The 27,276-nt window shown below is 34.1% G+C and overlaps 1 protein-coding gene across 1 annotated transcript in view; it reads right to left on the reverse strand.

Annotated features, from left to right (window-relative positions):
• ATRNL1 (attractin like 1) overlaps positions 1-27,276 on the reverse strand; it is an 829,354-nt gene that overhangs the window by 392,016 nt on the left and 410,062 nt on the right. The window contains 1 exon segment of the mRNA XM_017543810.2: positions 14,320-14,398. Within this exon segment, the coding sequence (XP_017399299.1) occupies positions 14,320-14,398 (79 nt within the window).

Genomic DNA, 27,276 nt, shown 5'->3' on the forward strand with positions numbered 1-27,276 from the left:
AGTTGCTGAGCATTTGGGATATTTCTACTTTAATGCCAAAATGAATAATGGTGCTATGAACATTAATGTAGAAGTTTTATGTAGACCTATGTTTTCATTTTTCTTCAGTATATATCTAAAAGTGAAATTTCTGGGTCATAGAGAAACTTTAATGTTGCAAGGAATTGTCAGAGTATATTACACTAAAAAATGGCAGTTTTAAATATCCAACAACAATGTATGAGGGATCCAATTTCTCCAACAACCTCACCAACATTTTGGTAATAATTGGTGATGGTTACTGGTGAACAATAGTAACATACTATTATCGATCACGAGCATTCAAGTGGTATCTTATTGTGGGTTAGATTTCTATTTCTGCTAATGCTAATGTTGTTGAGCATCTTCTCATTTTCATGAGCTACTAACCACACACACACACACACACACACACACACACACACACACACACACACACACACAGAGTTGTCCATTGGTATCTGCAGGAGATTGGTTCCAGGACTCCCACAAGGATACCAAAATCCCCAGATGCTCAAGTAACTTATATAAAAATGGTGTCATAATGGCATATAACCTATGCACATTTTCCCATTTATATCATCTCTAGATTACTTATAGTACCCAATACAATGCAAATGTTATGTAAATAGTTGTTACAATGTATTTTTGTTTTATTTTTGATGCTATATTTTTCAACATTTTTTCAGAATATTTTCAATCCTTGGTTGGGTGAATTCACAGATGTGGAAACCATAAATACAAAGGGCTGACTGCATGTATTATATGGAGAAATGCCTATTCAAATTCTTTATACATTTTTAATTGGGTACTTTGCCTTTTGATTACTGTTTTGGAAGAATCCTTTGCATATTTAGATACAAGTATCTTATCAGATATATGATATGCAAAAGTTTTCCTCCATTCTTGAGGTTGTATTTTCATTTTCTTCATGATGACTTTTAAGTACAAAAGATTTTAATTTCAATGAATTCCAATTTGTTTCTTTTCTCTTTATTTTTCTTTTGATGTCATGTCTAAGAAGATTCTGAAAGATCGGGAAGATTTTCTTCTGTATTTTTTTCTAAGAGTTTCATAGTTTAGGTCTTACATATTGGTGTATTAATTCCTATTGACTTAATTTTTATGCATGGTGATATAAGTTATGGGTCTAACTTCATTCTTTTGCATGTGGCTACCCAGTTGCCTAGCCTCATCTGTTGCAAAGATGAATCTTTCTCCATTTAATTGTCTTGGTACCCTGCCAGAAAATCAATTGACTACAAATATAAGCATTTATTTCTAGATTCTCAGTTACATTCTCTAGATCCAAATGTCCATTCTTAAGCCCATAACATGCCATCTTCATTTCTACAGTTGTGTAGTAAGTTTGAATTTAGGAAGTGTAAGGTTTGTTCTTTTTCAAGAAAGTTTTTGCTGTTTAGGGCCCTTTGCATCTCTCTGTGAATTTTAGGATCTACTTGGCAATTTCTACAAAGAAGCTAGCCAGTATTTGGATAGGTATCATGTTGAATTTGTGTATCAGTTTGGGAGTATTGTCATCTTAACAATATAAAGTCTAAGACTCCATCAACCTATAATACCTTTCCATTGATTTAGGTCTTCTTTAATTTCTTTCAACAATGTTTTATAGTTTTCAGAATGATATGGTTTGGCTGTGTCCCCATCCAAATATGTTCTTGCATTGTAGCTCCCATAATTCCCACATGTTGTGGCAGGGACCTAGATAACTGAATCATGGAGTGGGTCTCTCCCATGCTGTTCTCCTGATAGTAAGTTTCACGAGATCTGATGGTTTTAGAAAGGGGAGCTCCCCCACACAAACTCTCTTGCCTGTCACCATGTAAGACATGCCTTTGCTCCTCATTCACCTTCTTCCACGATTGTAAGGCCTCCCCAGCCATGTGGAATTGAAAGTCAATTAAACCTCTTTCCTTTATAAATTACCCAGTTTTGGGTATGTCTTTATTAGCAGTGTGATTATGGACTAATACACACAGCATATGTATTCTATTGGTTTTGTTAAATGTGTTCCTATGTATTTTATTCTTATTGATGTTATTTTGAATTGAATTGGTTTTCAGTTTTATTTTCAGATTTTTCACTGCAAATGTATAGAAATACAACTGATTTTTATATTGCTTTGGCATCCTCAACCTTGCTAAAATTGTTTATTAGTTCTACCAGTTTTTTTAGTGGATTTCTGAGGAATTTTATTTACAACACATGTTATTTGCAAACAGAGATACATTTACCTCTTTCTTTTCAATCTACATGGCTTTTATGTCATTTCCTTGCTTAATGGTCTTGGCTGTAAATCAAGTGAAATGTTGAACAGAGTTAGACAGAATGGACATCGTTGATTTGTTCCTGATATAAGTGGCTAAAAAAAGTTAAGTATGATGCCAGATGTGAGATATTGGTAGATGCCTTTTATTAGGTTGAGGATTTCCTTTTCATTCCTAATTTGTTGGATGTTGTTATGGTAAAAGGTTGTTGGATTTTGTTAAATGCTTTTTTTTATATATATCTATTGAGATTCTCATGTGATTTGCATCCAAACTCCTTTTAGTGGTGAATGGTATTTAGAAATCAAAATTTATGCAACATCTATGCTACAATAAAAGGAACTAGAGATCCTTGGAGAAATAGTTAACTCTAGGACTAGGGCAAAAATATATATAAGCTAAACCTAAAGATTCTTACAGTACCAAAACATAAGGAGGGTTGCACACGTGCACGCACATGCACACAAACACACACCAAGAATGAGAGTATGTATAAAGAATGCAGGAACCATTGGAAAGAGCTCTTTAATATTAGAAAACAAGATCTGGGTGCTAGATGTGCTTGTTCCAAACAGAATGTTGATGTATCTAATTGGAAATTTTAAAATTACAAAAGCAATCTCTGTGTTTGCTAAATGTTTATTTAGATTTTATATCTTTTGAATTGGTTTTGCTAGTTTGTACAAGCTCTAGAGCTAATGATGGTGACAGTGGCCCATAACTCTCTTAAATAGTTTTCCTGCTTCATGTGCAGGGTGTTGAGCAGGGGTGTTAGTTTTTTGTATTATCATATTATCTCCCCAGGCATGAAATCTCTACCCTATAAACAAAGTGGACAGAGGGAGACTGGAGCCCTGTTATTATCAGGCTGCTATGCCTTGAGAAGAGCTTCTTGCCCTGAAGGTGGGGTTCCCTAGAAGAAGAGAGCCTCAGGCCTCAGCTGATTTTGTGTGGAATACAGCCTCTGCAAAACGGAGCTGGGGGGATGAGAAATGCTAGTCACAGCGAGCTGAGAGTGGGTAGGAAAAGAGCAAATTCTGGCTCAGATGCTATGGATTTCCTGTTCTTACTGAAAATTAATAGGTTTTCTTAAATAAGTGTGAGGCAGGAAAACAGGGTCTGGAGACAGGGAAATTAAGTCAATTTGTACAAACTTGTAAAAAAGAAAACACCAAGGTCTTGGGGTAGAAAATCTAAGGCCAATTCATGCTGACTTCCCAAAGCTGGATCAAAAGGAAAACAGCAAGGTTTGGAGGCCAGGAACCTGAGGCCAATTAACACCACCTTCCTAAAACTAAACCAAAAGGGAAAAATCTTCTCTCCCCAAGGATCAAAGGCTACTCTCCCCACAGCCCTCCCCCTTCCACCACAAGGCAGATGGAAAGGGAGAGAGCCTTGGATTGGCCAGAGGCCAAGCAGGGACCATCCTTTTATCTGCATGGGGTGCCAACTCACCTCAGCCTTTAACTGGCCACAGACAAAATCCTTCTTCCAGGTAAGAGGTAGCCAATAAGAATCTGGAAACCATCATTCTCAGCAAACTGGCACAAGTACAGAAAACCAAACACCACATGTTCTCACTCATAGGCAGGTGTTGAACAATGAGAACACGTGGACTCAGGGAGAGGAGCATCACACACTGGGGGCAGTTGGTGGAGGGGGGCGGCCTTGGGGAGGGACAGCCCTGGAGTGGGGAGGGACAGCCCTGGAGTGGGGAGTGATAACATGGGGAGAAATAATGCTGGATATAGTGAAAGGGGGAACAGAGGCAGCAAACCACCTGGTTATGTATGCACCTATGCAACAATCCTGCATGACCTGCACATGCACCCTAGAACCTAAAGTAAAATTAAAGGAAAAAAACCAAAAACAAACCTCAATTGGGTACCTAGAGTTGGGAAAACTTTACAACCAGGCCCTTGAGCTGCTTGCCCAGGCCCACTCACACTCAGTGGAGTGCTTTCTCGGTTTAATAAATTCCTGCTTTTGCTGCTTTGTTCTTACGTTTCATTCCTCTGCTACTTTGTGCAATTTGTTCAGTTCTTTATTAAAAACTCCAAGGACCTCGGCAACTCGTAGTCAAGACCCTCCAAGGGTAACAAGTGTTTCTTTATTTTCTGTATGCACTTAAAACTATTTCCAGATATTTAATTTAATTTAATTTTTTAATACAGAATCTCACTCTATCACTAGGCTGGAGCACAGTGGCGTGATCTCTGCTCACTGCAACACCCCCTTTCTGGGTTCAAGCGATTCACCTGCCTCAGCCTTCCAAGTAGCTCGGACTGCAGGCACAGGCCACCACACCCAGCTAATTTTTGTAATTTTAGTAGAGACGGAGTTTCACCATGTTGGCCAGGATGGTCTTGATATTTTGACCTCGTGATCCACCCACCTCAGCCTCCTAAAGTGCCAAGGTTATAGGCGTGAGCCACAGTGCCCAGCCGGTTGTTTGTTTTAAAAAGAATTTTCACCAGTTATGGTTGTCTGTCTGGGGAATATTTCTCAGGAGCTCCTCTTGCTGTGATTCTATAAGTTATAATGTTCTATTCTCTTTTATCATACTTCAATCAAATTTTTGCATCCATCAGTCCATTAAAATTGCCGTTGTTGGGTCAGCAATTATTTCTAAATGACTAAATACAATGGTCAATTTTTATTTATTTTACTTGAACCACCAGCAGTTTTTTAGGCAACTGAAATAACTATATTTCTTTTTTATACAGTGTTTTCCTCAGCTTCCAGAAGCTCAGAGTTTTTCTCCAACTGCATTGGTAGCTGCTTTCCAGTATTCATGCTGGTTTCTTGTCTTCTATCTGACTTCTTAAATTTGAATGCCTCAAGGTTTAATTCTCCTCTCTGGGTAATTTTATCTAGTCCCAGGGTTTCAAATGCTGTCTATGTCTATGCTGAGATTCCCAAATTTAGCTTCCTGCTCAGCTCTGTTTCCTTGTGCCAGATGCAACTCCTACTTCCTCGATAGATCTAATTAGATGTCTAGTAGATGTACCAAACTTAACATTAAAAATTGAACTCCTCTCCCTAAACCAGTTTTACTTGGAGTAAACACAGAAGCAGACTGATCAGCTTAAAATCATATCCTTTTAACTCAGATATCTTTACAAGTTTGTTGGAAACACTTCAATAGTTTCCCAACTCTGTCAGAATAGAAGCTAAAGCAGTGTTTCTAGGCCAATGGTGCATATTAGAACATTTGTAGGCTTTAAAAATAAACACACTCGGCTGAGCCTCACTCGTAGAAATTCTGATTTTGTGTATCTGATGGGGGTGAAACAGTAAAACTGTATGCAAATACACACAGACACACACACGTTTTAAAGATCTGCAGGTGATTCTCAAGGGTCTTTTAGACTGATACAGTGTATATGGAGGAGGGGGCCAACATATAAAGAGTTGTTTTTAGAAATACTAATGTATAATGCTAATCTTTATATTACATATCAATAAAAATGGCTAACATTTATTGAAGTATAATAGGTAAAATGCAGTGGGGTAAGCACTTAGCATGCATTGATTCGCTTACTACTAAATATCTTATAAAGTAGGTTCTACCATATTTGATTGATTCTAAGACACATTTTTTTCACATGTTAATATCTCTGAAGTATAATGTGTTTTAAAATCAATGACATTGTATCACTGCTGGCCAGATGACAGTTGTGATGTAGTTGTCATTGCCTGCACAGACATAAATTTGATTATTCTAGTCAATGATACTATGTGAAACATACAATATATTTTAACTTAACTCAAAAAGCAATTTTTTAAAACTTGGACCATAAAGGTGAACAAGTAGTAGCAAAACTTCACTCAATTTATTTTGCTTTTATTTTCCTCTCTGTATAAATATGAATAACATATAACAAAACCATAAGAGCTCTTTCAATAAGTAGAAATAAATATTCTTAGTGGGAAGTGAACATTGTGCAACAGTTGAGTAAGTACTGTTTTTTTCTTTTTTTTTTTTTTTTTTTTAGACGGAGTTTCGCTCTTGTTACCCAGGCTGGAGAGCAATGGCGCGATCTCGGCTCACCGCAACCTCCGCCTCCTGGGTTCAGGCAATTCTCCTGCCTCAGCCTCCTGAGTAGCTGGGATTACAGGCACGCACCACCATGCCCAGCTAATTTTTTGTAGCTTTAGTAGAGACGGGGTTTCACCATGTTGACCAGGATGGTCTCGATCTCTTGACCTTGTGATCCACCCGCCTCGGCCTCCCAAAGTGCTGGGATTACAGGCTTGAGCCACCGCGCCCGGCCTGTTTTTTTCTTTGTAAGTGGTACATCAAATTATGATTGATTGTGTCATAATATTAGATGAAATATAACATATTTCCCATAAAACAGATGCATAAATTACATTACGTGTGGTCCTTTATGAAACCAATTTGTTCAAACTCAAGCTACCTCTAAAGTTCTCTGCATGGTTCAGTCTGACATACTTGGTTTTAAGTTATAGTTTCTTCATTTACTAGTTGTAAGCCTTGAGCACTGCACTCTAGTCTCCTCAAATTCCTTACATAGGTAAAGTGCAAACATATATATTTTTAGTGTGAAAATTAAATACTATTTTTGTTAAGTGCCTAACTTAAAATGTTGTCCATTTGATTATTTTTTGTATTATAATTATCAAATAACACAGTCATTCTTCTTTACCAAATACCAACAGACACAGGGAAAATCCTGATGATTCTCTTAAAATTTCCACACACATTATGCTTCTGCATGTGTGATTTACAGAAATAGAAACATTATAAAAACTATGTCATAAATTTTCCAGTTAATAATATAGATTTTAAGATCTGTAAACATTTTTGAGGGCTGGAATTTTATTTGGCTTGTTCATTGCTGTATTTGTCTAAATATGTGCTTGAAACAACAATAGTTGTTCAACAAATGTGGGGAACACTCCCGTGAGAGGCCCCCCTAATGTGTTGGCCTCACCAGACGGTGAGCTTGAGCCCAAACACAGTTTCCTGCTGGAGGCAGTCGAGCTATGGGAAAGAAGGAACTGAGAAATGACTGATGTTGCAAAAGTTTCTACTTCTGACTGCAATGCTTGGGCAAGGGTCCTGTGGTATTGTCAGACATTATGTCTCCACTTGGCCTCTGCATGACTTTTACGACTTTGTTTTTCAAGAAGTTTAATGTTATCCGCATGACTGCCTTGAACCCTAGAATGACTTTATGGCTTAGATTGTGACTCTCAGGTATTGTTATTTACAAAAGTGTGTTTTGGTAAAAACAGATAAAGCATACCACCTGCCCACTTTTATGATCCTTGAATGTCATGCTTAAGATTGTTTCCGTGACCTTATATTTTGTAGCTTTCCATTCCTCTTATTGTTGATTGTGTAAACACCTTTGATCTAAGGTATATATTGACCCTGGACAAAAATAAATTCGCTGTTTAGGCATTGCCTTCTCAGTCCTCCAGACCTCAGCCTTTCTGTCTCTCTTTATTTCTGTGAACCCCTCTTTCAGGATGGGACCTTCTTGCTGGCCAAGACTCCCTGGCAGATCTTCCGTCGCCCACAAACAAATATTTGTTGAAAAATGGAATAAGCTAATTTAATATTAACACAAGTAATGCCTCATTCATTTTTTCAGTTACCTAATATCCCACTGTAAGAACACAGAATTTATTTGTAGAATCTTTTCGAATGATATGAAATAGTTTTGATATACAAAAACCCCTCTATAAGTGTGCATGTATACTTTGAAAAGGTAGGCAGGTATATATCTTTAGGATATATTCCTAGAAATCTAATCATTGAGTCAAAGAGTTTTTAATTTTGATAGATAATATACAGAGTAAACATCTTTTATTTTTGCTTGTCCAGTATAACTTTCCTTTATTTAGAAAACAAATCAAGATTCTACTTTAGAGGATTATTCCTTTCTCCTTCTGTCTCAGTTCCTGTGGATTTTATGAAGTTGAACCCATCCCTGAACTCCAGACTGAGCATTTGTGTTGAAAATAAGGTTGCCAGATTGAGCAAATAAAAATATAACAGTTGGTTAAATTTGGATTTTAGGTAAACAATACACTTTTTAGCATAAAAACACATACATACACATTAGACCCATACATACACATTAGACACATACATTGAGAGGTACATTTGTTTGAGAACATAAGACAGATAAGATTTTGTGGTTAGTGGGACTACTTTTTGTTAGAAGAAGTCAATATAGTGTTTAGTCTAAGTAACTGGATCTAAATATAAAGATAATGACATATAATAAAGAACAAGTGATTTTTAGACAAATTTGTTATATTCCGCATATAGTAACAACAGTGCCCAAAGTTTTTTGGTTTAGGGGTTTTTTTGGAATTAATTATGTGTATAACTGTGAAACAGTTCACATTTACTTCCACAACAAATCTGACTTCCAGAAAAATTTTTCAATGTATTGTATCTCCCTATGCATGACATCACAATAAAGTAAATCCAGGTGCTCCACTGAGAATTCTGTATGAGTATGTGTGTCTGCCTGTCTTATTAAAATGTTTTAAAAATATGAATTCCGCAACAATGGAGTCTATGTATTTTTCTTTATATCCTCCGTATTTATCAATTTGTTTATAATGTAGCAAGAAATGTATGTACCTTTGTTGAACTAAGAAAAATAGAAGCACTATATTTACCATAAGATCTTTGGAAACAGCTTTACAAGGCAAGTATCAGTTAACTGTCAAATCTTAATCCCATACATATTTGACTTCTCAATTCAAGTTATTTTTAAGCAAATTTCTGTTAAAATTTGGAAGTATGGTAATACAATAGGCATGCTGATGGCCTGTAAATTTCTAGTCAAATAGGATAAAGTGAAGAAAATTAATACAGTAATAATCATTTTAGTTTGCGATTCAATAAAAAGCAAATGACAAGCAACAGTAAGTTGACATTGTAGCCATTAACTGCAAAGACATTTATTTGAGTGAAATATTTACTAATGAGTTTTTAAAGGTATGTGTTTAATGGGAAGCTTTATCTATATATTAAAATGTTTGAACATTTACAAAATACAGAATTTTGAAGTGCTATGAAATTTTACAAAACGTTGCATGCAGTACCTAATCAGTTAATTTTCATTTCTCTACCTAAAATAAGACTTTCACTATATCCTTACTGTTTTTATTCTGTGCCCAATCCTCTTTCTGTAAATATATTTTGTGTCTAAGGAGAAAAGTGTAGCTCAATTTGTAAAACACTGCTACAGTACAATAATATTACTTAGATGAGACTCTATTTATCACTATTTAGCACATCAGAGAATATTTTATAGCTAACTAGTTTATAGACCCATAAAATATCATTATTATAGTTTAATATTATTACTTTTTATCTGTTTTATACCAATAAAACAGAAATAGAAGGAAAGAACTAAAGTATTTGTATCTGGAAAACTAGTTTGTTACTCAAAGCTACTAAAACTCTACTTACTGGTTTCAGTTTATTATTTTTAACTCAAATTTTAGGGCAATAATGAAAAATACAAATCTAGGTTTTATGCTTCATGATTATAAAATGTGCAGGTACATAGGGTATCATGAACATAAATTCAATCCCTCATTGGGCATGTCTTATTCCCTAAAATTTTCTGTATTGATTTTTAAGCATAAGAGAAGTATAGTATGTGAGAAATATTAAAAAGTAGTGTGGTAAAGTTCTACATTAAAATATTTCTAAAACTAAAAAAAGCTGTAAATTTAAAAGAATTAAAAAGGGAAAAATTGCTATCACATGAAATGTAGTGATCGTTCAAATACTCAGGATCACTAGTAATATGAAGTTAATGTAAAAAATTTCCCTACCTTTGACTATGGATCTATTATTATACAGATTTTGCAGTTAAATTTTCACTAAGACATACTACATTTAAACAACTCAAATGGAAAAAAACTAACTTCTTGTAACTGTTAAGATATGCAACATATTTTCACATGTTAGTCAAATATGTGATCAAATATCTTCATTTCAGCAAACAATTATATCTTCATTTATTTAGGTCTTATATCTATTAAAATGCAAATTCAGATTAAGAATTAAGATTATCAAGCATAAAAATAGCTCAATAAACACCTTTTTACATATACTTGCTCCTGACAAATATTTTAGTAATGTGATGACTACAGCTGAATGTGCCATTAAAGCTAAATGTTTTTAATACTTCTGTAAAAAGGACAAGCTATATAAATGAATTCATCTTTCTAGTATATTATAATATTTCCACTTATCAATATACACTTATTGTTTCCATTTGCTAGCACATCCCAAAAGAAAGTTTTCATCTTTTTTTTTTATTGCATTTTAGGTTTGGGGGTACATGTGAAAAATATGTAAGATTGTTGCATAGGTACACACATGGCAGTGTGATTTGCTGCCTTCCTCCCCATCACCTATATCTGGCATTTCTCCCCATGTTATCCCTCCCCAACTCTCCACCCACCACTGTCCTTCCCCTATTTCCCCCCGAAACAGACCCCAGTGTGTGATGCTCCCCTCCCTGTGTCCATGTGTTCTCATTGTTCAACACCTGCCTGTGAGTGAGAACATGTGGTGTTTGGTTTTCTGTTCTTGTGTCAGTTTGCTGGGAATGATGGTTTCCAGGTTCACCCATGTCCCTACAAAGGACACAAACTCATCTTTTTTTATGGCTGCATAGTATTCCATGGTGTATATGTAGTTTTCATCTTTTTAATAGGGTTACCATAGAAATTTTGGGGGGTTAGCATATTAAGGGATAATATCAAAATTGAAGCCTTTTGAATTTTCATATTTTAATGTCTGTTTAAGAGCCCCTGAATTCTCAGGGGTTTTATTCAAAACTCATAACATTAATAACTGCCCTCAATTTAAAATTATGTCACAAAAAGTATATCTGTGTTTATGAGAAAACAACATTTTAGTTAAAAATGTAACACATCTAGCTGAATGAACCCAATATGTTAAAACATTTCCAAAGATTATTTTCATTTTAAACTTTTCTTATATTTAGAAAAGGAATGAGCACAACTGCCGTAATAAAACTACAGAAATTCTAAGAAGAATCCTTTAAGTAACTTTCATTTACTGTAACAGATAAACTATCATTTTACTACTAATCAAAGATGTCCTCTGAGCTTTACAAATAATTGGTCTCTTCAATATTTTGAAGAGACAGTAACATTCACATAAAGAAATAATAGTGGGTTCTTTTCCTTTGAGAAATATTACAGTTAATCTAATATTTAAAACTGAATAAAGAGGGGAATCACTATAAACACATTTTTACCTCCAGTCTCATAAAGTCTATAAATGGAATTATCACGGAACTACAACTAGTGTGGTCAAAAATCTCCCAGGCTCTTAAGATCAAAATGAAAAACAATTTCTTAACATAGCAGTTCCTCCTTAAATATGTTTCAACTCACCCAGGGTTGTCTAACACTGTGGATACTACTAAGCACTGTATATACTATGTTTTTCTCTATACAAACATACCAACGATAAATTTTAATTTATAAATTAGGTACAGCAAGAGATTAACCACAATAATAATGAAATAGAACAATTATAATAATATGCTGTACTAAAATTTATGTAAATGTGATCTCTCTCTGTCACTTCCCACCTCCCCCACTTTTTCTCTCTCTCTCTTTCAAAATTATCTTAATATTTTTAGACTGCAGTTCTCTGTGAGTAACAAAAACTATGGATAAATAGGGACTATTGTAATATTATTAGATAACAGATCTATAATAATCATCAAAGACAAAGTCATCTTTACTTTGGACATCAATATATAAAAGGTTTCTAAAACATTTAGGATTTTACATTTAAAGGAATTTAGTAAAATTAAATTTGAGAAACTCCTCAAAATATTTTTTAACATGACATATGTTATATAGCATGACATCAACTCTCAAGATAGATTTTCTTTTTCGGAAGAGGTAGCAAATTAAATACAAACACTATTATACACTTTAATAGAAAGATGCACTACCTGGGTGAGTTTTGGAAAGAAGAGCATTATATTAAAGGAATTTCCAGAGGACATAGTAATATTTATAATACAGATCAAAACTGGCAAGGTGATCCTAGTCTAGCTCCCCTCTACTATTTCTTCTTATCCTTTCCACATTTGCCACATATATTGAAAGATTTTGACTTCTAAAAGATAAATTTATATTAACATTTTAAAAATTAAAATAGTATCAGCTTGTCAGAGCACCTGATTAGTATATAATAAACAGTATTACTACAGTGAGATAATACAATATTAACCAAAATCAATTTGTCATTTTGAGAAGTATGAAAGTTTTATAGATAAACTATTCATATTAGTTTTAACAAATATTAAATATTGTTTCTAAACTTTAGCTACTACATGTAAACATTTCTAGGGCTCTAAAGACTAGACCACAATGGGGAATTAGCTCTAGAGTACCAATCCTTCTTTCGAGAGGTAAGGAAATTCAATTAGACCACTTACTTATATTCAGGTGCCAGTTACTGGCAGAGTTACAAATCGTATTTTCACAATGCTATATTTACATAGTTGCATTTTACAAATTTTAGACATCAGATATTTAAACAGTGCTCCTCATGGTGCAGTGGAACAGAGGCTCCCTGATTGATTCAGCCCTCTCTTCTAATGATTAAGGACATAAATTGTCGCTTGCCCTATTCTATTATGAAAGGAAGGCCTTCGCACATTATCTGCCTCTAATTATGATTTTTCCTTCCTGAATCTATGCTTTTACTGTAATTGATCATTTAACATGTCTAGAAGATTGTTTACCTCTGCAGAGAATTCCACTTCTTGCCAAATATTTATATATTTATATTTAATACACTCTTTTTCAATTGGATTACTTTTTATCATGAAGACATTCCAAATAAACTCTTACTGATGTCGCACTAGCCATACAGAGAAAATCAGAGAGGCATAGAGTATTAAGATGAATGATTTATTTGAAGGTATGGAGGGACTCCAGTTTGCAAATATATTATAGATAGCTACTTATCTTTGATGGGTGCTTAAAAATAGATTTAAGAAGAACTCATGTCATTCACTAATTCTATAGTTTAGAACACTCTGGATTTTTTTAAGATGAAAATGTTGTATTTTTTTTTTCATGGAGAAAAAGAAGGAAAGCAATTATGCTGTTGTTTTATACTGTTACAAAAAACACCCATATAGAAATATATGGAGAAATGCAATAGATATAAAATACAAATATTAATACTAATACTAACACAGTATAATAACAGGATACTGATAAAAACAGAAACCATGTTTTTGAATATATGAGGTATGGAATAACAAATCTACTGCATACTTTTGCTCCTCAGATGATTTTGTTTCTTTGTTCCTTTCAATTCATGAATATACACAATTTATATAATCAGTTGTTATTTTGTAAGAATATTATTGTTTTCATCAATTTTAGGGTTATAAGAAAAATAAATGATTAATTCTAATACAGAAATTTATCCAACTGATGTGCTCTTTAAACATAGTTGGATTCTTAGATAAATGAAAATTGGAAAAGATTTAATTACCAAAAAAGAAATGTTGTAATAAATTTCTAGGGGATGAAATCTTTTTCTAAAGTCAAAAATAAATATTTATCACTCAGAATTTTAAATTTCAACAGACACGTATGAAAAATAAATTATACCTTTTAGCATAACTAAATGCCTAAGTTAAATATATTACAAAATTATTTAAACAACAGAATTGATAATTGTATTCACTATAAAGTCTAGTACCATTTTAAAAAACTGTTTGTAACTAGCCAATACTTTTACAGATAACAACCTAAAATTCCAGTGATATAGTTTGCTCTAAAGCTTAACAAACACTAGAGGGACTTTAGAATATTAGTATGTAAAAATGATTTTAAATTCTGTATTCTAAGAGAGCATGTTAATTAACAGACAATAGAGATTAATATATTTGTTTAAATCTTTAAACAAAAGATTAAATAATATTACTGATACCTCTCTCCGTCGAGAAGCCCAACAAGTTTGTTTGATCTTCCATACCACAGCAGCCACCAGTAATAAGGATAGGAAACAACTGGAAAATAAAACACAAAAAATTTTTGCTTAAAACTTATTTGAACTATGTAATAAAAAAGTAGTACATGAAAGACTCAAAAATATATGTAAGTAATCTCTTTGTCTAGGTAAACAATCAAAAATAGGATAAATTTCCAATGTTTAAAATGTTCTCTCAAGTAAAATCAAAATGCACAGGTAGAAAAATATTTATAGTTCTTGCTATTGATTACAGCCTATATTTAGAATTTTATCTGTCAGAGGAATGTAAATTTATAATTCCATTGGTCTTATGAAGCAACAGAAATCACAACCAAAATCTATTTAGAATTGCTATTATGAGTCATAAAATATGGAAATTTTTAAAATCCAAATGTCACACATGTACATTTACTTTATTTTTATCACTATTTTATATATGAACATATTCCAGTAGTTCCCAACCAAAGGTTATTTTGCACCCTTTCCCTACAGATCACTTGGCAATGTCTGGAGACATTTTCGATTATCATAAATGGGAGAGGAGTGCAGGGGTGTTAAAGAATTCTACAACACACAAGACTGTCCCCAACAGCAAAGAATCAGCAATTCACAATGTCAATAGTACTGAGACTGAGAAACCCTGGCATATGCTAATGTTTACGTTAAGAAATAAGTCAGTTACAATGTTCATACATGTGGTCTAATATATTAGGTACTATATGCAATAAACTATGATAATGCAGTGTACTTTGTTAGAAGTAACTCAAGTCTCACAAATCTCAAAAGGACAGAGATTTATATGAATCTCATCAATCAATCTCAATGCTGTATCACTGTTTATTTTCCCTTTCTTTGCTCTGTGGTTATAGATCATGCGATGAGAAGACCCAGAAATGAACAGACCCTCAACGCTACAAATTCAATTGTCAATGGATACTACAAAAAAACCTAGTACTTATCCTTAATTGATAATCATTGCATTCATCACTTGAGTTACTCATAAGGAGCGGCAATTTTTGACACTTTCCACTCTTGTCAAATCTTCAGTATATTTTTTCTCCCTGCCTATGCCTCATTTGAAGCAGAAAACCTTAGAATATCTTTCCATTACAATGGCTACAACAATGTCAATTTTAAAATCTATTCATTGAGTGCTGCACACATTTCAGATGCTATGCTAGATACATCACATTGATGATTGGATTTAGTCTTAGAAATGCTTCAATGTAGTACATATTATTCTTATTTGAGAAAAGAGGAATCCAATCCTCAGAGATTTTGAAGTTTCCTTATTGTCACACACGGAGTAAGTTGTAGTGCCAAACTTTTTCTTCTCCTATGCTGGCAGCTCTGACTATCTCATAACCATTTTGTTTCCATATCCATTCTCTAATCACACTTCTAGAATCAAAGGAAATCTATTTTGTAAAAGTCAGTGATACTAAGCTTTCCAACCACAGAGGTGATTTTTTTTTTACATAGGTACTCTCTATGTAACATTCAGCATTTTAGGGGATACTTTTCTCAGAATTTTCAACAGAAGGTCACCGTGATTTTCTAGAAATTAAATAAACTGGTGTTTTCTCTATTATCAGACTTGAACTTCTCAATTGACTAAAACTCTTTCCTGAGTAGTTTCTTTCATTTTGTTTTATTTTCCTTTATACTTCCTAAACTAATATAGGTTCAATGAATGTAGATTACATTCCAGATTCCCTCTTTTAAATTATGGACATTCCTTAAAATTCACTTTAAGAAACTGTGTTCTTCTTTTCTCTTGCTCTCAAAGAGAAAGCTCAGTTATTTTCATGGTTTGAACTATGACCTCAATTGGAATGATTTCAAAATCTGCATCTTTGCATCTGTCAAAATGGGAGCACCTTATCTTTAAAAGGGATATAAAAGCCTTCTTAGTTCAAAGTCTCTCCCAGGAAGGAAATTCCCAGTACAGCTCTGATAGTGATCCAGCACCTAATTAAATACTCACTGTAGCTGAGAAGTTGCTAACTCACAAGTTAGTGCATTGTATTTCTAGTTAATTTAAATTTTGAAAATATTATAACTTTTTTTTTTTCAGATGGAGTCTCTCTCTGACACCAGGCTGAAACGTAGTGGCACAATCTTGGCTCACTGCAATCTCTGCCTCCCAGGTTCAAGAGATTCTCACACCTCTGTCTCCTGAGTAGCTGGGACTATAGGTGCACACTACCAACCCAGCTAATTTTTTTGTATTTTTGGTAGAAAAGGGGTTTCACTTTCTTGGCCAGTCTGGTGTCAAACTCTTGACCTCAGGTAATCAATCCACTGGCCTCAGCCTCCCAAAGTGTTGAGATTACAGGTGTGAGCCACCATGCCCAGCCAATATTCTAACTTTTATCAATCAGTGCTGTGTCTGCCTTCTATGTTAAACAAAATCAGCCTGCTGTATGCTAAAACTTGTTCATATATTTAAAGAATATATAGATTTTCTTGTATGCAGGATTGCCTGAAGTCCAGTGTTTCTCAACCAGGAATGCTTTTGTTCTCCAGGCGATATCTGGCAGGGTCTAGAGACAGTTTGGGGTTTCACCAAATATATTTACTTATATTCAGTAAATACAACTTAAATACCAAAATGTATTTTTATTTGATTAATAATTTACAGCATTCCTCTTCCCTAAGAATTACATAATAAAGATTCAGTTTGAGACAGGGAATATTAGTCGAATTTCTCACGAGGAGCTTAAATTCTTTATAATTCAAGAGAGTATTGTTTTTGTAATGATGTAAAAGGACAGCATAAAATATGAAGCTTTCATAATTTCAGTTTCTTGAAACAAGGAGTTACACTTTAGAGATTTGTATCAGATGCTTTCTATGCCAATTCCTATTAGGTTAGGAGTAAAAGAGCTAACATGCTATAAAAAAAATTGGCTGCTAAAATCAATAAACAGTGTAAGAAAATATTTTTAAAATAATATTTTCATAATCTCAATAAATATCAAAACTCCAGTAAAATATATCTTACTACATGGCATATAGTACTTGTCAATACATTTTTGCAAAATGAATGAAATTGGTTTTTAAACTGGTTTGAATAACATCATTTTTTCTAATATTGAACGTCTCATTTGGCATTATTATTATTACATATGTTAATACCTTATAAATGTTCTTTATTTCTAATAAATTACATTGCAAACAAAAGTTACAGTTCTCTTAAAAAATATACATACAAACAAAACCCAGTTTAAAAATACTTGCTTCATTAAAAAGAAAAGCAAACAATAAAGATTTGCTATATTTATTCAGCATAGTTAAAAAGTTACATTCTTCCTTTGGTGACTACCAGGTATTGATCGACTTACCACCTATGCAACTTATGATCATTCGACTTTACGACCACAATCGCTAGCCACGACTGCTCCGCGTCTGGCAGCACAAACGTTGCCCAGCTGGGCGTAGGACAGTGCGGACCAGCTTCCGGCAGCACTACCATCTCCGCGTGCACCATTTCAACTGTACATATGGCCTCCTCAACTTACGATCAAATCGTGTTACGACTGGTCCGCGGTCCCGACCGTGGTCGTAAGTCGAGCACTAGCTGTACTAGAAAGTCTCAGGCTTTATTGACAATCTGGGAAGCCTGAAGATGACAGAATTTCCATCATCTGAATTTCTTGAATGACCATGTGAAGCAGCATCCTGTATTCCATGCTATCCGTTCTGAAATAGTTTGGATATTTGTCCCCAGACAATTCAGGTTGAATTGTAATCCCCAGTGTTGATGGTGGGGCCTGGTATGAGGTATGAGGTATTTGGGTCAGGGAACATCCTTCATGGTTTGATGCTGTCTTCAAAATAGTGAGTGAGTTCTCATAAGGTCTGCTGATTTAAAAATGTGTGACATTTCTCCTCCCCCAACTCTCTTGCTTGCTCCTGCTTTCCCCATGTGACATGTCTGTCCCCCCATTCACCTTCTACCATGATTGTAAACTTCCTGAGGCTGTTCTAGAAGTTGAGCAGATGCCTTTTCTTCCTATAAAGCCTGAAGAACTGTGTGACAATTAATCTCTTTTCTTTATAATTTATTCATACATAGGTTTTTAGTTTTTTTTCTTTCATAGCATTGCAAGAACAGCCTAATACACCTTCCACTGGCTCCTTTTTTGCCTACTGGACTTGATGTGTCAGAGAAGTATTATAAACTTTTATTATATTAAGACACAGATTTCTAGGTTTGTATATTCTAGTTAGCTTTTCTCTATCTCTCAAATCAAAGGGTTTAATGGGTAACATTGAACATTAGCATCTTTTAAGTTGGTATTACGATGTTTGTCAGAGAAAAATAAGCTTTCTTTAAGGTCTTTTTCTATTATATTATGCAGAAGCTTTTATGCTCCATGGTATAGATATCGACGGGAAGATAATTGGGCTTTCTTTTTTTAAAAAAATATGATGTATGACAATAATATCAAAAGATCTGAAAGGTTCAATACCTCTCAGTACAATCCTCCCAATGGAAATAAGGAGTAAAAAGAACAAAGAAAGAAAGAAAGAAAACAAACATTAAAAAGCAAGTACATTAGCTACAGGAATAAAAAAGGGAAGCATAGAAACTTACAGAGAGGTATTTCAATAATTTGATTTTATCCTTCATAAAATGGTCATTTTGAAAATATTCTTAATATAAAAAAGCATGGAATGTATTAGGTAATCTCATTTAGGGAAAATTAAAAGAATTCAATAGAAGTAACACAGTGTGCTATAAGGTTACATTGTAATGCAGGTTTCTAGTAACAAATAAATACCCACTGGTGGTAATCTAGTTGGCCAATTGCAGAAGAGATAATATTGTCTCTATTTTATAGCAATTTGAGGTTAAGTGATCATAAACGTCAAGTCTTAAGTACATATTTTAAAAGGCGTTTGGGCATATTATTTTATTTCACTGAAAAATGTCGGAAACTAGGAAACTGTATTGAAATGAAGAAATTTACCTCCTAATAACTGTTATTCCACAAAATATCTTTCAATTGTTTTATACCTTCACAACATTTAAAGGATTTTTTTCTTACCAACTAAAATGTCAACAGAATAAACTTCTAACTGAAAATGCAATAAAAGCTATGAATATTAAAAAGAAAAAAAATTGCTTATATGTTTAAGTCATCAGATTGAAAAAGATGAAAAATCAAAAAAGCCCACTGGCTGAACATAGTAAATAGTATGCTCTTAGCATAAATTGGTACTTCTGAGAGTTGTTAAGCAAGAGTTACTGTACCTTAAAAGCACTATCAGTTAAGATTATTTCAAATGCAAGTAACAGAAAGCCTAACTCAAACTGATATAAAGAATAGTAGATCTACATGAAGTTTACACTCTCAGGTATGAAATGAATTTGTCCTGCTCACATTCATATGTTGAAGCCCTAACCCCTAGTATGGTTGTATTTGGTGACAGGGCCTTTAGGACATAATTAGATTTAAACAAAGTCAATAAACATGGGATCCTGATCTGATACAATTAGTGTCCTTATAGGAGGGACACCAAAGAACTAGTATGCTCTCCCTCTCCTCCTGCATGCATGGAGGAAAGGCCATGTGAGTACATAGCGTGAAGGTGGCTATTTGCAGAGCCAGGAAGAGAGGTCATATCAGAAATCAACAATTTGGCACCCTGATCTTGAACTGTCCAGCTTCTGGAACTGGGAGATAATACATTTCTATTGTTTAACTCACTTAGTCTGTGTTATTTTGTTATGGCAGCCCAAGTAGACTAAGACATCCTGAAGTCCAAAGGGAAAAAAGTTCCAGGTTTGATCTGATCAGGGTCCTAGCTATATTTTCTTATGATTCTCTGGACTATGCATTCCACTGCACACCAACTTTATTTTCAGGCTTGTTTAACTGTTAGGGGAAAAAAAATGAACACAGCAGTTCCAAGGCTTACATAATACATATACATGTCCACTCCTTACCAAACATTGACAATGCAAAAAATAGCATTACGCCAACCATGAAGCTAGTGAGAGATAAATCCCATTCAAATGGAATGGTTTGCTACACAGCCACGTGGAGGGAGTTAAATGAAGGCTGGAAAAGAATACAATCTACTAGATATCATTTATGAAAAATTTATAGAAGAGTACCCAAATTAACCTCCCTCCCACGACCTTGTAACAGATTTTGAGTCTATGAGCATCTTTAGTAACTCTTAAATCATTTCTTAAAACTCTACAGAAAACAGAGTAGTTTTAGTCTCATCTGATGGAATATTAGAAAGACGAATATCTAGTAAGGAAATCTTCCTGGTTAACTCCTATTACAAGTAGCCTACTTGGATAATATCTTATTCTTCCAAACTCGCAACAAAAAGTAACAAAGGACAATGTATAGTGTTTCTTTCTACAATGTATACAGTGTTTCTTCCTACATTAAATGTTTTTTGAAGAACATCTTTTAAAACCATAGAGTTAGGACAAAAGTTTTAATTGTTTTGAAAACCTTTCCTAAATCATTAGTGTATAACACAGTGGAGAAACCCAAACTATACAATTCAACAAATTATCACAAAGACAACATACCTTTGAAAACATCAGCTTGAAGAAAAAAACTTAATTCATTCTCTCTCAAAAGAAACTATCACATTTATTTTTAATGCCGTATTTTAGTTTTGCCTATTGGTAAATTTTTTACAAATGTAATACTATTTATTTTTTTGTTTCTGCCTCTATCATTTAATACTATGTTTGTGTTACCTATTTTAATCCTTTGGCATTCTTTTTTCCCATTGCTCCACATTATATATTTTTCCATTCTATTATTTTTTGGTATTTTGATTATTCCCAGTTTGGGGCATATAAAACATGCTTCTAGAAATATGGTTCACATAATTTTGATGAAGTGGAATTTCGGGGCCATAGAGTATATGTAAATTCAAATTTTGAATATAACGTCAAATTATTTTCAAAGTCACTGCACCAATTTCTAGTGTACTAAAAGTATTAATAGTTCAACTTCCTCTCCAATACTTGGTATTATTTATCTTTTTCTTTTCATCCACTGTAGTAGGTAATATTACATTGTGGCTTTAATTTGAATTCCCAGATAAAAATTAAGTTATGCACACTTGAATATTTTGTTGGACATGTGGATGTCTTCTTTTGTGAAACGTATGTCAGTCTCTTGTCATTTTTGGAGAAAGGAGTTTTCAGACTATTTTTAATTGATTTCTATGAGTTACATAGTGTGAATATATGGCCTTTGCCTTTTATACAGTTGGTGAATATTTCATACCACTGTGTGACTTCACTTTTCATAATGTTATTGGTGTGTTTTGCTAAGAAAAAGTGTTAGCTTTTTTTGTCCTCTAATGTGTTATAGTATTTTATGTGTCATATTTAAGAATCTATTCTATATTATGAATGTTATGAAAAATAATTCCTACATTACCTTCTAGGTGCTTCACTGTTTTTACCTTTCCTCCTAGATATTATTTTGTGTTTGAGGCAGGGATCAAATGTCACTTTTCCCATATGTGTAGGTGATAGAACTAGTACCTGATGAAAGATTTCTTAAAGCACTAAACATTGGGAGATGGTCCTTGAGTTGGCAATACAACTTAAGAATGACTGTTCCCTTTAATCCATCTCTCTTGTGCTACTTTGACTTTACAATGCAATGGAGATCTTGTTTATATTCTATAGATGATGTTGATATTCTCTATAGAGATGTTTTGCTTTATCCATCTGGAGGCTGTGGTCACAATGCATCCAAAGCTTTTGAAGCGCTTCTTGACTCTTTCAAGCAGGAAGGCCACCAACTGTTCAGTCTGGAGCCAAACCAGAGTTCTACAAGTGAGCTGAGCACTCAAATTCTTCGGTATGATAAGGATAATTAGGATCAGATCGGTACACATGCAGCTCAGGGGTGATCCTAGAAGTTTATAAAGTGTTTTGTGGGAAGGCTTTTCTATCTCCATTATCTCCCAGGTCCTTTCTGGTTCTGTGGGCTCTACTTTTCCATCATCTGGCCAGAAACTACACACTTTTCCTATTGTACCATGTTTTGTGCTGGGAGGACAGATAAGAAGGAAATCAACATGGTTTATCTTGGCTCTCTGTAACCAGAGCTCCACTGTTACTGAGGAAGATTCCCCTCCGTTGGATTCTGGCTCTTACAGCTTCCCACTGTGAGCAATTTTCCTGCTGCCCATGTTCCTACTTCACACTGCCTGGGGTATGGGTGAGTGAATTCAGGAAAAAGAGAAAAAGTGGGAGTGGTTCTCCCTCATTTTCTATGAGCTTAAGAGTTCCCTTTTCCACATCATGGGCCAGAACTAGTGGATTTTTCCCTGTCTGAACTACAGTAGTTACCTGTCTTCAAGTTTCAAATTGCATTGACTTCAGGTCAGGGGACAATAAAGGAGAAAAATGGTAAACTTCTAAACGGTTCAACAGTACTTTGAATTCTGGTGTTCTCTGCTCTGTCTCCTGATATCATATATCAAAGAGCTGCTCATGAATTTTGTCCAGGTTTTATAGTTGAGTTCAGCTAGAGAAAAAGAGACGTGTATTTACATAATCTTACCTGGGACTGGAACCCTGTGGTGCATGTTTCACAAAGTTGCAAAGGAATTTCAAAATGGAAACGTTAGTCTTTATAACAAATCATGTTGTAACAACTGGATATTCAAATGTGAAAGAGTCGGCACTGAACTACATCTCAATCATAAACAAAAAATAACTGAAATAGATCACAGATCTAAATGTACAACATAAAAATACAGTCATGTGTCATTTAACAATGGGGACAAGTTCTAAGAAATGTGTCATTAGACAATTTTCATCCCTATGCAAACATCATAAAGTGTGCTTACACAAACACAGATGGTATACACTACTACACATGTAAGCCATTGGTATAGCCTATTGTTCCTAGGCTATAAACCCGTATAGCATGTTACTGTATTGAATATTGCAGGTAATTATAACACAATGGTTTTTTTGTATCTAAACATATCTAAACATAGAAAAGGTACAGTAAATATACAGTAATATAATTTTATAAGTACCATCATATAAGTGGTCTGTTACTGACCAAAATATTATGTAGTATATGACTGTATAAAACTCTTAGGAAGAATTCTATATACACTTGAATTAGGGAGAGTCCTTGGATATGCCATCAAAAGCATAATTAATTTTGTAAAAAATGCATCACATTAAATTTTATAAAAACTAAAATCTTTCACTCCATAAAAGATACTGTTAAGAGAATGAAAAGACAATTCAAAGACTGAGAGAAAATATTTGCAAATCACATCTGACAAGGAGTTGTATCTGGAATATACAAAAAACATTCAATATGCAAAAATAAAAAGCAAAAATAAAAAAGCAATTAAAAATAGGCAAAAGATATGAAAAATACTTCACCAAAAAGATGAAAGTATAACTAATAAACACATGAAAAAATATTCAATGTCATCAGCCATTAAGGAAATGCAAACTAAAATTACAACAAGATACAACTACACATCTATCAGAATGGCTAAATTAAAAAATGTCGACAGGACCAAGCACTGGCAAGAATGTGCAACAACTGGAACCCTGAGCTTTGCTGGTGGCAACACAAAATTGTACAATCGCTCCGAAAAACAGTGGCACTTACTATAAAGATGAATATTCATCTACCCTATGACCCAGAAATCCTACTTCCAGGTATTTATGCTAGAGAAATGAAAACTTATGTTTGTGTAAAACTTGTATGTATGTTGATCATGGCAGAATTATTCATAAGTACCAAAAAATGTAACAATCCATATCTCTCAATGGGTGAATGGATAAACAAAGTGTTATATATCCATATAATGGAATACTACTTAGCAGTGAAATGAACTGGACTATTGATACAAAATACACCTTAGACGAATCTTAAATGCAGTAGACTAAGGGAAAGAAGCCATTTGAATGACATGACATTCTGAAAAAGGCAAAACTGTGAGAACAGAGATCAGGTCAATGGTTGCCAGGGTTTATGGGTGGGGAGAAAGTCTGACTGCAAAGAAGGGTCTGTGAGATATTCATTGAGACTTTGGCATTGTTCTGTATCCTGGTAACTGATGCATGTGTTAAAACTCACACAAGTGGAATCCCCCCAGAAGGAATTTTACTGCACAGAAATTTTAAAATGCTTCCAATAGAAGTAAAAAACAAATAAACAATAATGATAATAAAAAACATACAGAAAAAATAAGGCAAATAGTTAGCCACTGCCCCCTCCAACAATGAAAAAGCAACAATGATATTTTAATTATGAGAATACTTATACTTTGAATCATAAATATGAAAGGAAGCTTTTAAAGAGTGGAGTTAATAATTTATGTTTAAAATAACCACTTTAGCAAATTTGAATACAATACATTGATAGAAAGAAGGTAGAATTGAGGTTCATGTAGGGCATGAAGGAAAGAGGATTTAATTGAATCTCAGGTATTGAAGTTAGTTAAATAGTGATACATATAACTGAGCTTCAGAAAACTGGGAAAAAAGAGCCTGTTTGCCAAGACAGTAAATTCAATTTATGACATGTTAAGTTTGAGGTGTAAAGCAATTTTTACGTTGAAATGCGAAGTTCCCGGCATGACTCTTAGAGTCTATTTCAGTGTCTAGTACTCTAAACTTCAGCTTTGTAAACTGGATAGGGAGCACTGGTTTAACTAAGTTGCGATAAAATGTACCATCACTAGTTTACTCCCATCGCGTTAAATATTTTGGTTTACAAGAACAGTTCGGGCCTAAATATCTACTTTATTCCACAAGAAAGCCATGGAGAAAATTCCTAAGTAAACTTCCAATACAATAAGAAATCATTTATTGTTTCTATTTAGGAAAATCCATATTTTCAGGTCTCATTTCCATTAACATATCTATCATCATAATCTTATTTTTTTAAACAAGGACTTCTGTTTATTTGTAATTCTTCACAGTGTCCTTACTCAATTTTTTAAAAACTTTATGGCAAGTACTCCTGAATAATACCACTTTGATGTACAGATCCTATGACTAAATTAGGTTTACTTCATTTTTTCTAGGGAATTAAATTTTCTTCTTTTTTCTCTTCTAAAACATCCTTACGTACAATATGATTAAATGTCTTATTTTGCTCAAATCTTGAACACTATACTTAACTTTGCATTATTCTGCCCACTTGCATGCTTGCTTCCATGTAGTCATTGTTGATTGTTTTTGTTTTTCAACTGCTTAAATATTATTTTTTTGGCCGTTGTATTCATTAGATTCCTCTAATCTTTCATCTTTAATTCCTGTAAGTTTACATCATCTCTCACCAATTTACACCCAATAAGATGGCTATAAGAAAGCCAGTAAATACAAACTTTAATAGAATGTGGAAAAAATAAATGTCTGATCATTTCTGAAGGAGCTCTTGTAAGGCAGGCCTGGTGGTGATGAAAGTTTTTCTTTCCTAAATATGGAAAGAAAAAAGCTGGTACCAGTCACCGCAAAAACATACCAAGTTGTAAAAACCATCGACATTCTGAAGAAACTGCATCAACTAATGGGCAAAATAATCAGCTAGCATCATAATGACTGGATCAAATTTACACATAACAATATTAACCATAAATTAAATGGGCTAAAGGTCCTAATTGAAAGACACAGACTGGCCAATTGAATAAAGAGTCAAGACCAATTGGTGCACTGCATTTCAGGAGACCCATTTCATGTCCAAAGACACATAGGCTCAAAATAAAGGGATGGAGGAAGATTTACCTAGCAAATGGAAAGCAAAAACAGCAGGGGTTGTAATCCTAGCCTTTGATAAAACAGACTTTAAACCAAGAAAGATCAAAAAAGACAAAGAAGGGCATTACATAACGGTAAAGGAATCAATGTAACAAGAAGAGCTAACTATCCTAAATATATATACACCCAATACAGGAGCACCCAGATTCATAAAGTAAGTTCTTAGAGACCTACAAAGAGACTTAGACTCCCACACAATAATAGCGGGAGACTTTAATACCCCACTGTCGGTATTAGACAGATCAACGAGACAGAAAATTAACAAAGAGATTCAAGACTTGAACTCAGCTCTGGACGAAGCAGACCTAATCTACAGAACTCTCCACCCCAAATCAACAGAATATACTTTCTTCTCAGCACCACATCACACTTATTCTAAAATACAACACATAATTAGAAGTAAAACACTCCTCAGCAAATGCAAAAGAACCAAAATCATAACAAACAATCTCTCAGACAACAGTGCAATCAAATACGAACTTGGGATTAAGATCACTCAAAACTGCACAACTACACGGAAAGGAGATTTAATCAGTAATCAAAAATATTACAACAAAGAAGCCCTGAACTCAATGGCTTCACTGGTAAGTTCTACCCAAACATTTTATTTTTATTTACTTATTTTTATTATACTTTAAGTTCTGGGGCACATGTACAGATCATGCAGGTTTGTTACATAGGTATACATGTGCCATGGTGGTTTGCTGCATCCATCCCCCTGTCATCTACATTAAGTATTTCTCCTAATGCTATCCCTCCCCAATCTTCCCAATCCCTGCTATCCCTCGTCTTACCCCCACCCTCTGACATGCCCTGGTGTGTGATGTTCCCCTTCCTGTGTCCATGAATTCTCATTGTTCAACATCCACTTATGAGGGACAACATGTGGTGCTTAGTTTTCTGTTCTAGTGTTGGATTGCTGAGAATGATGGTTTCTAGCTTCATCCATGTCCCTGCAACGGACATAAACTCGTCCTTTTTTTTATGGCTGTGTAGTATTCCATGGTGTACATGTGCCACATTTTCCTTGTCCAGTCTATCTTTGATGGGAATTTGGGTTGGTTCCAGGTCTTTGCTATTGTAACAGCACCACAGTAAACATACATGTG

This window comes from Cebus imitator, unplaced genomic scaffold (assembly GCF_001604975.1).
Source record: "Cebus imitator isolate Cc_AM_T3 unplaced genomic scaffold, Cebus_imitator-1.0 Scaffold161, whole genome shotgun sequence".
Classification (NCBI taxonomy): domain Eukaryota; kingdom Metazoa; phylum Chordata; class Mammalia; order Primates; family Cebidae; genus Cebus; species Cebus imitator.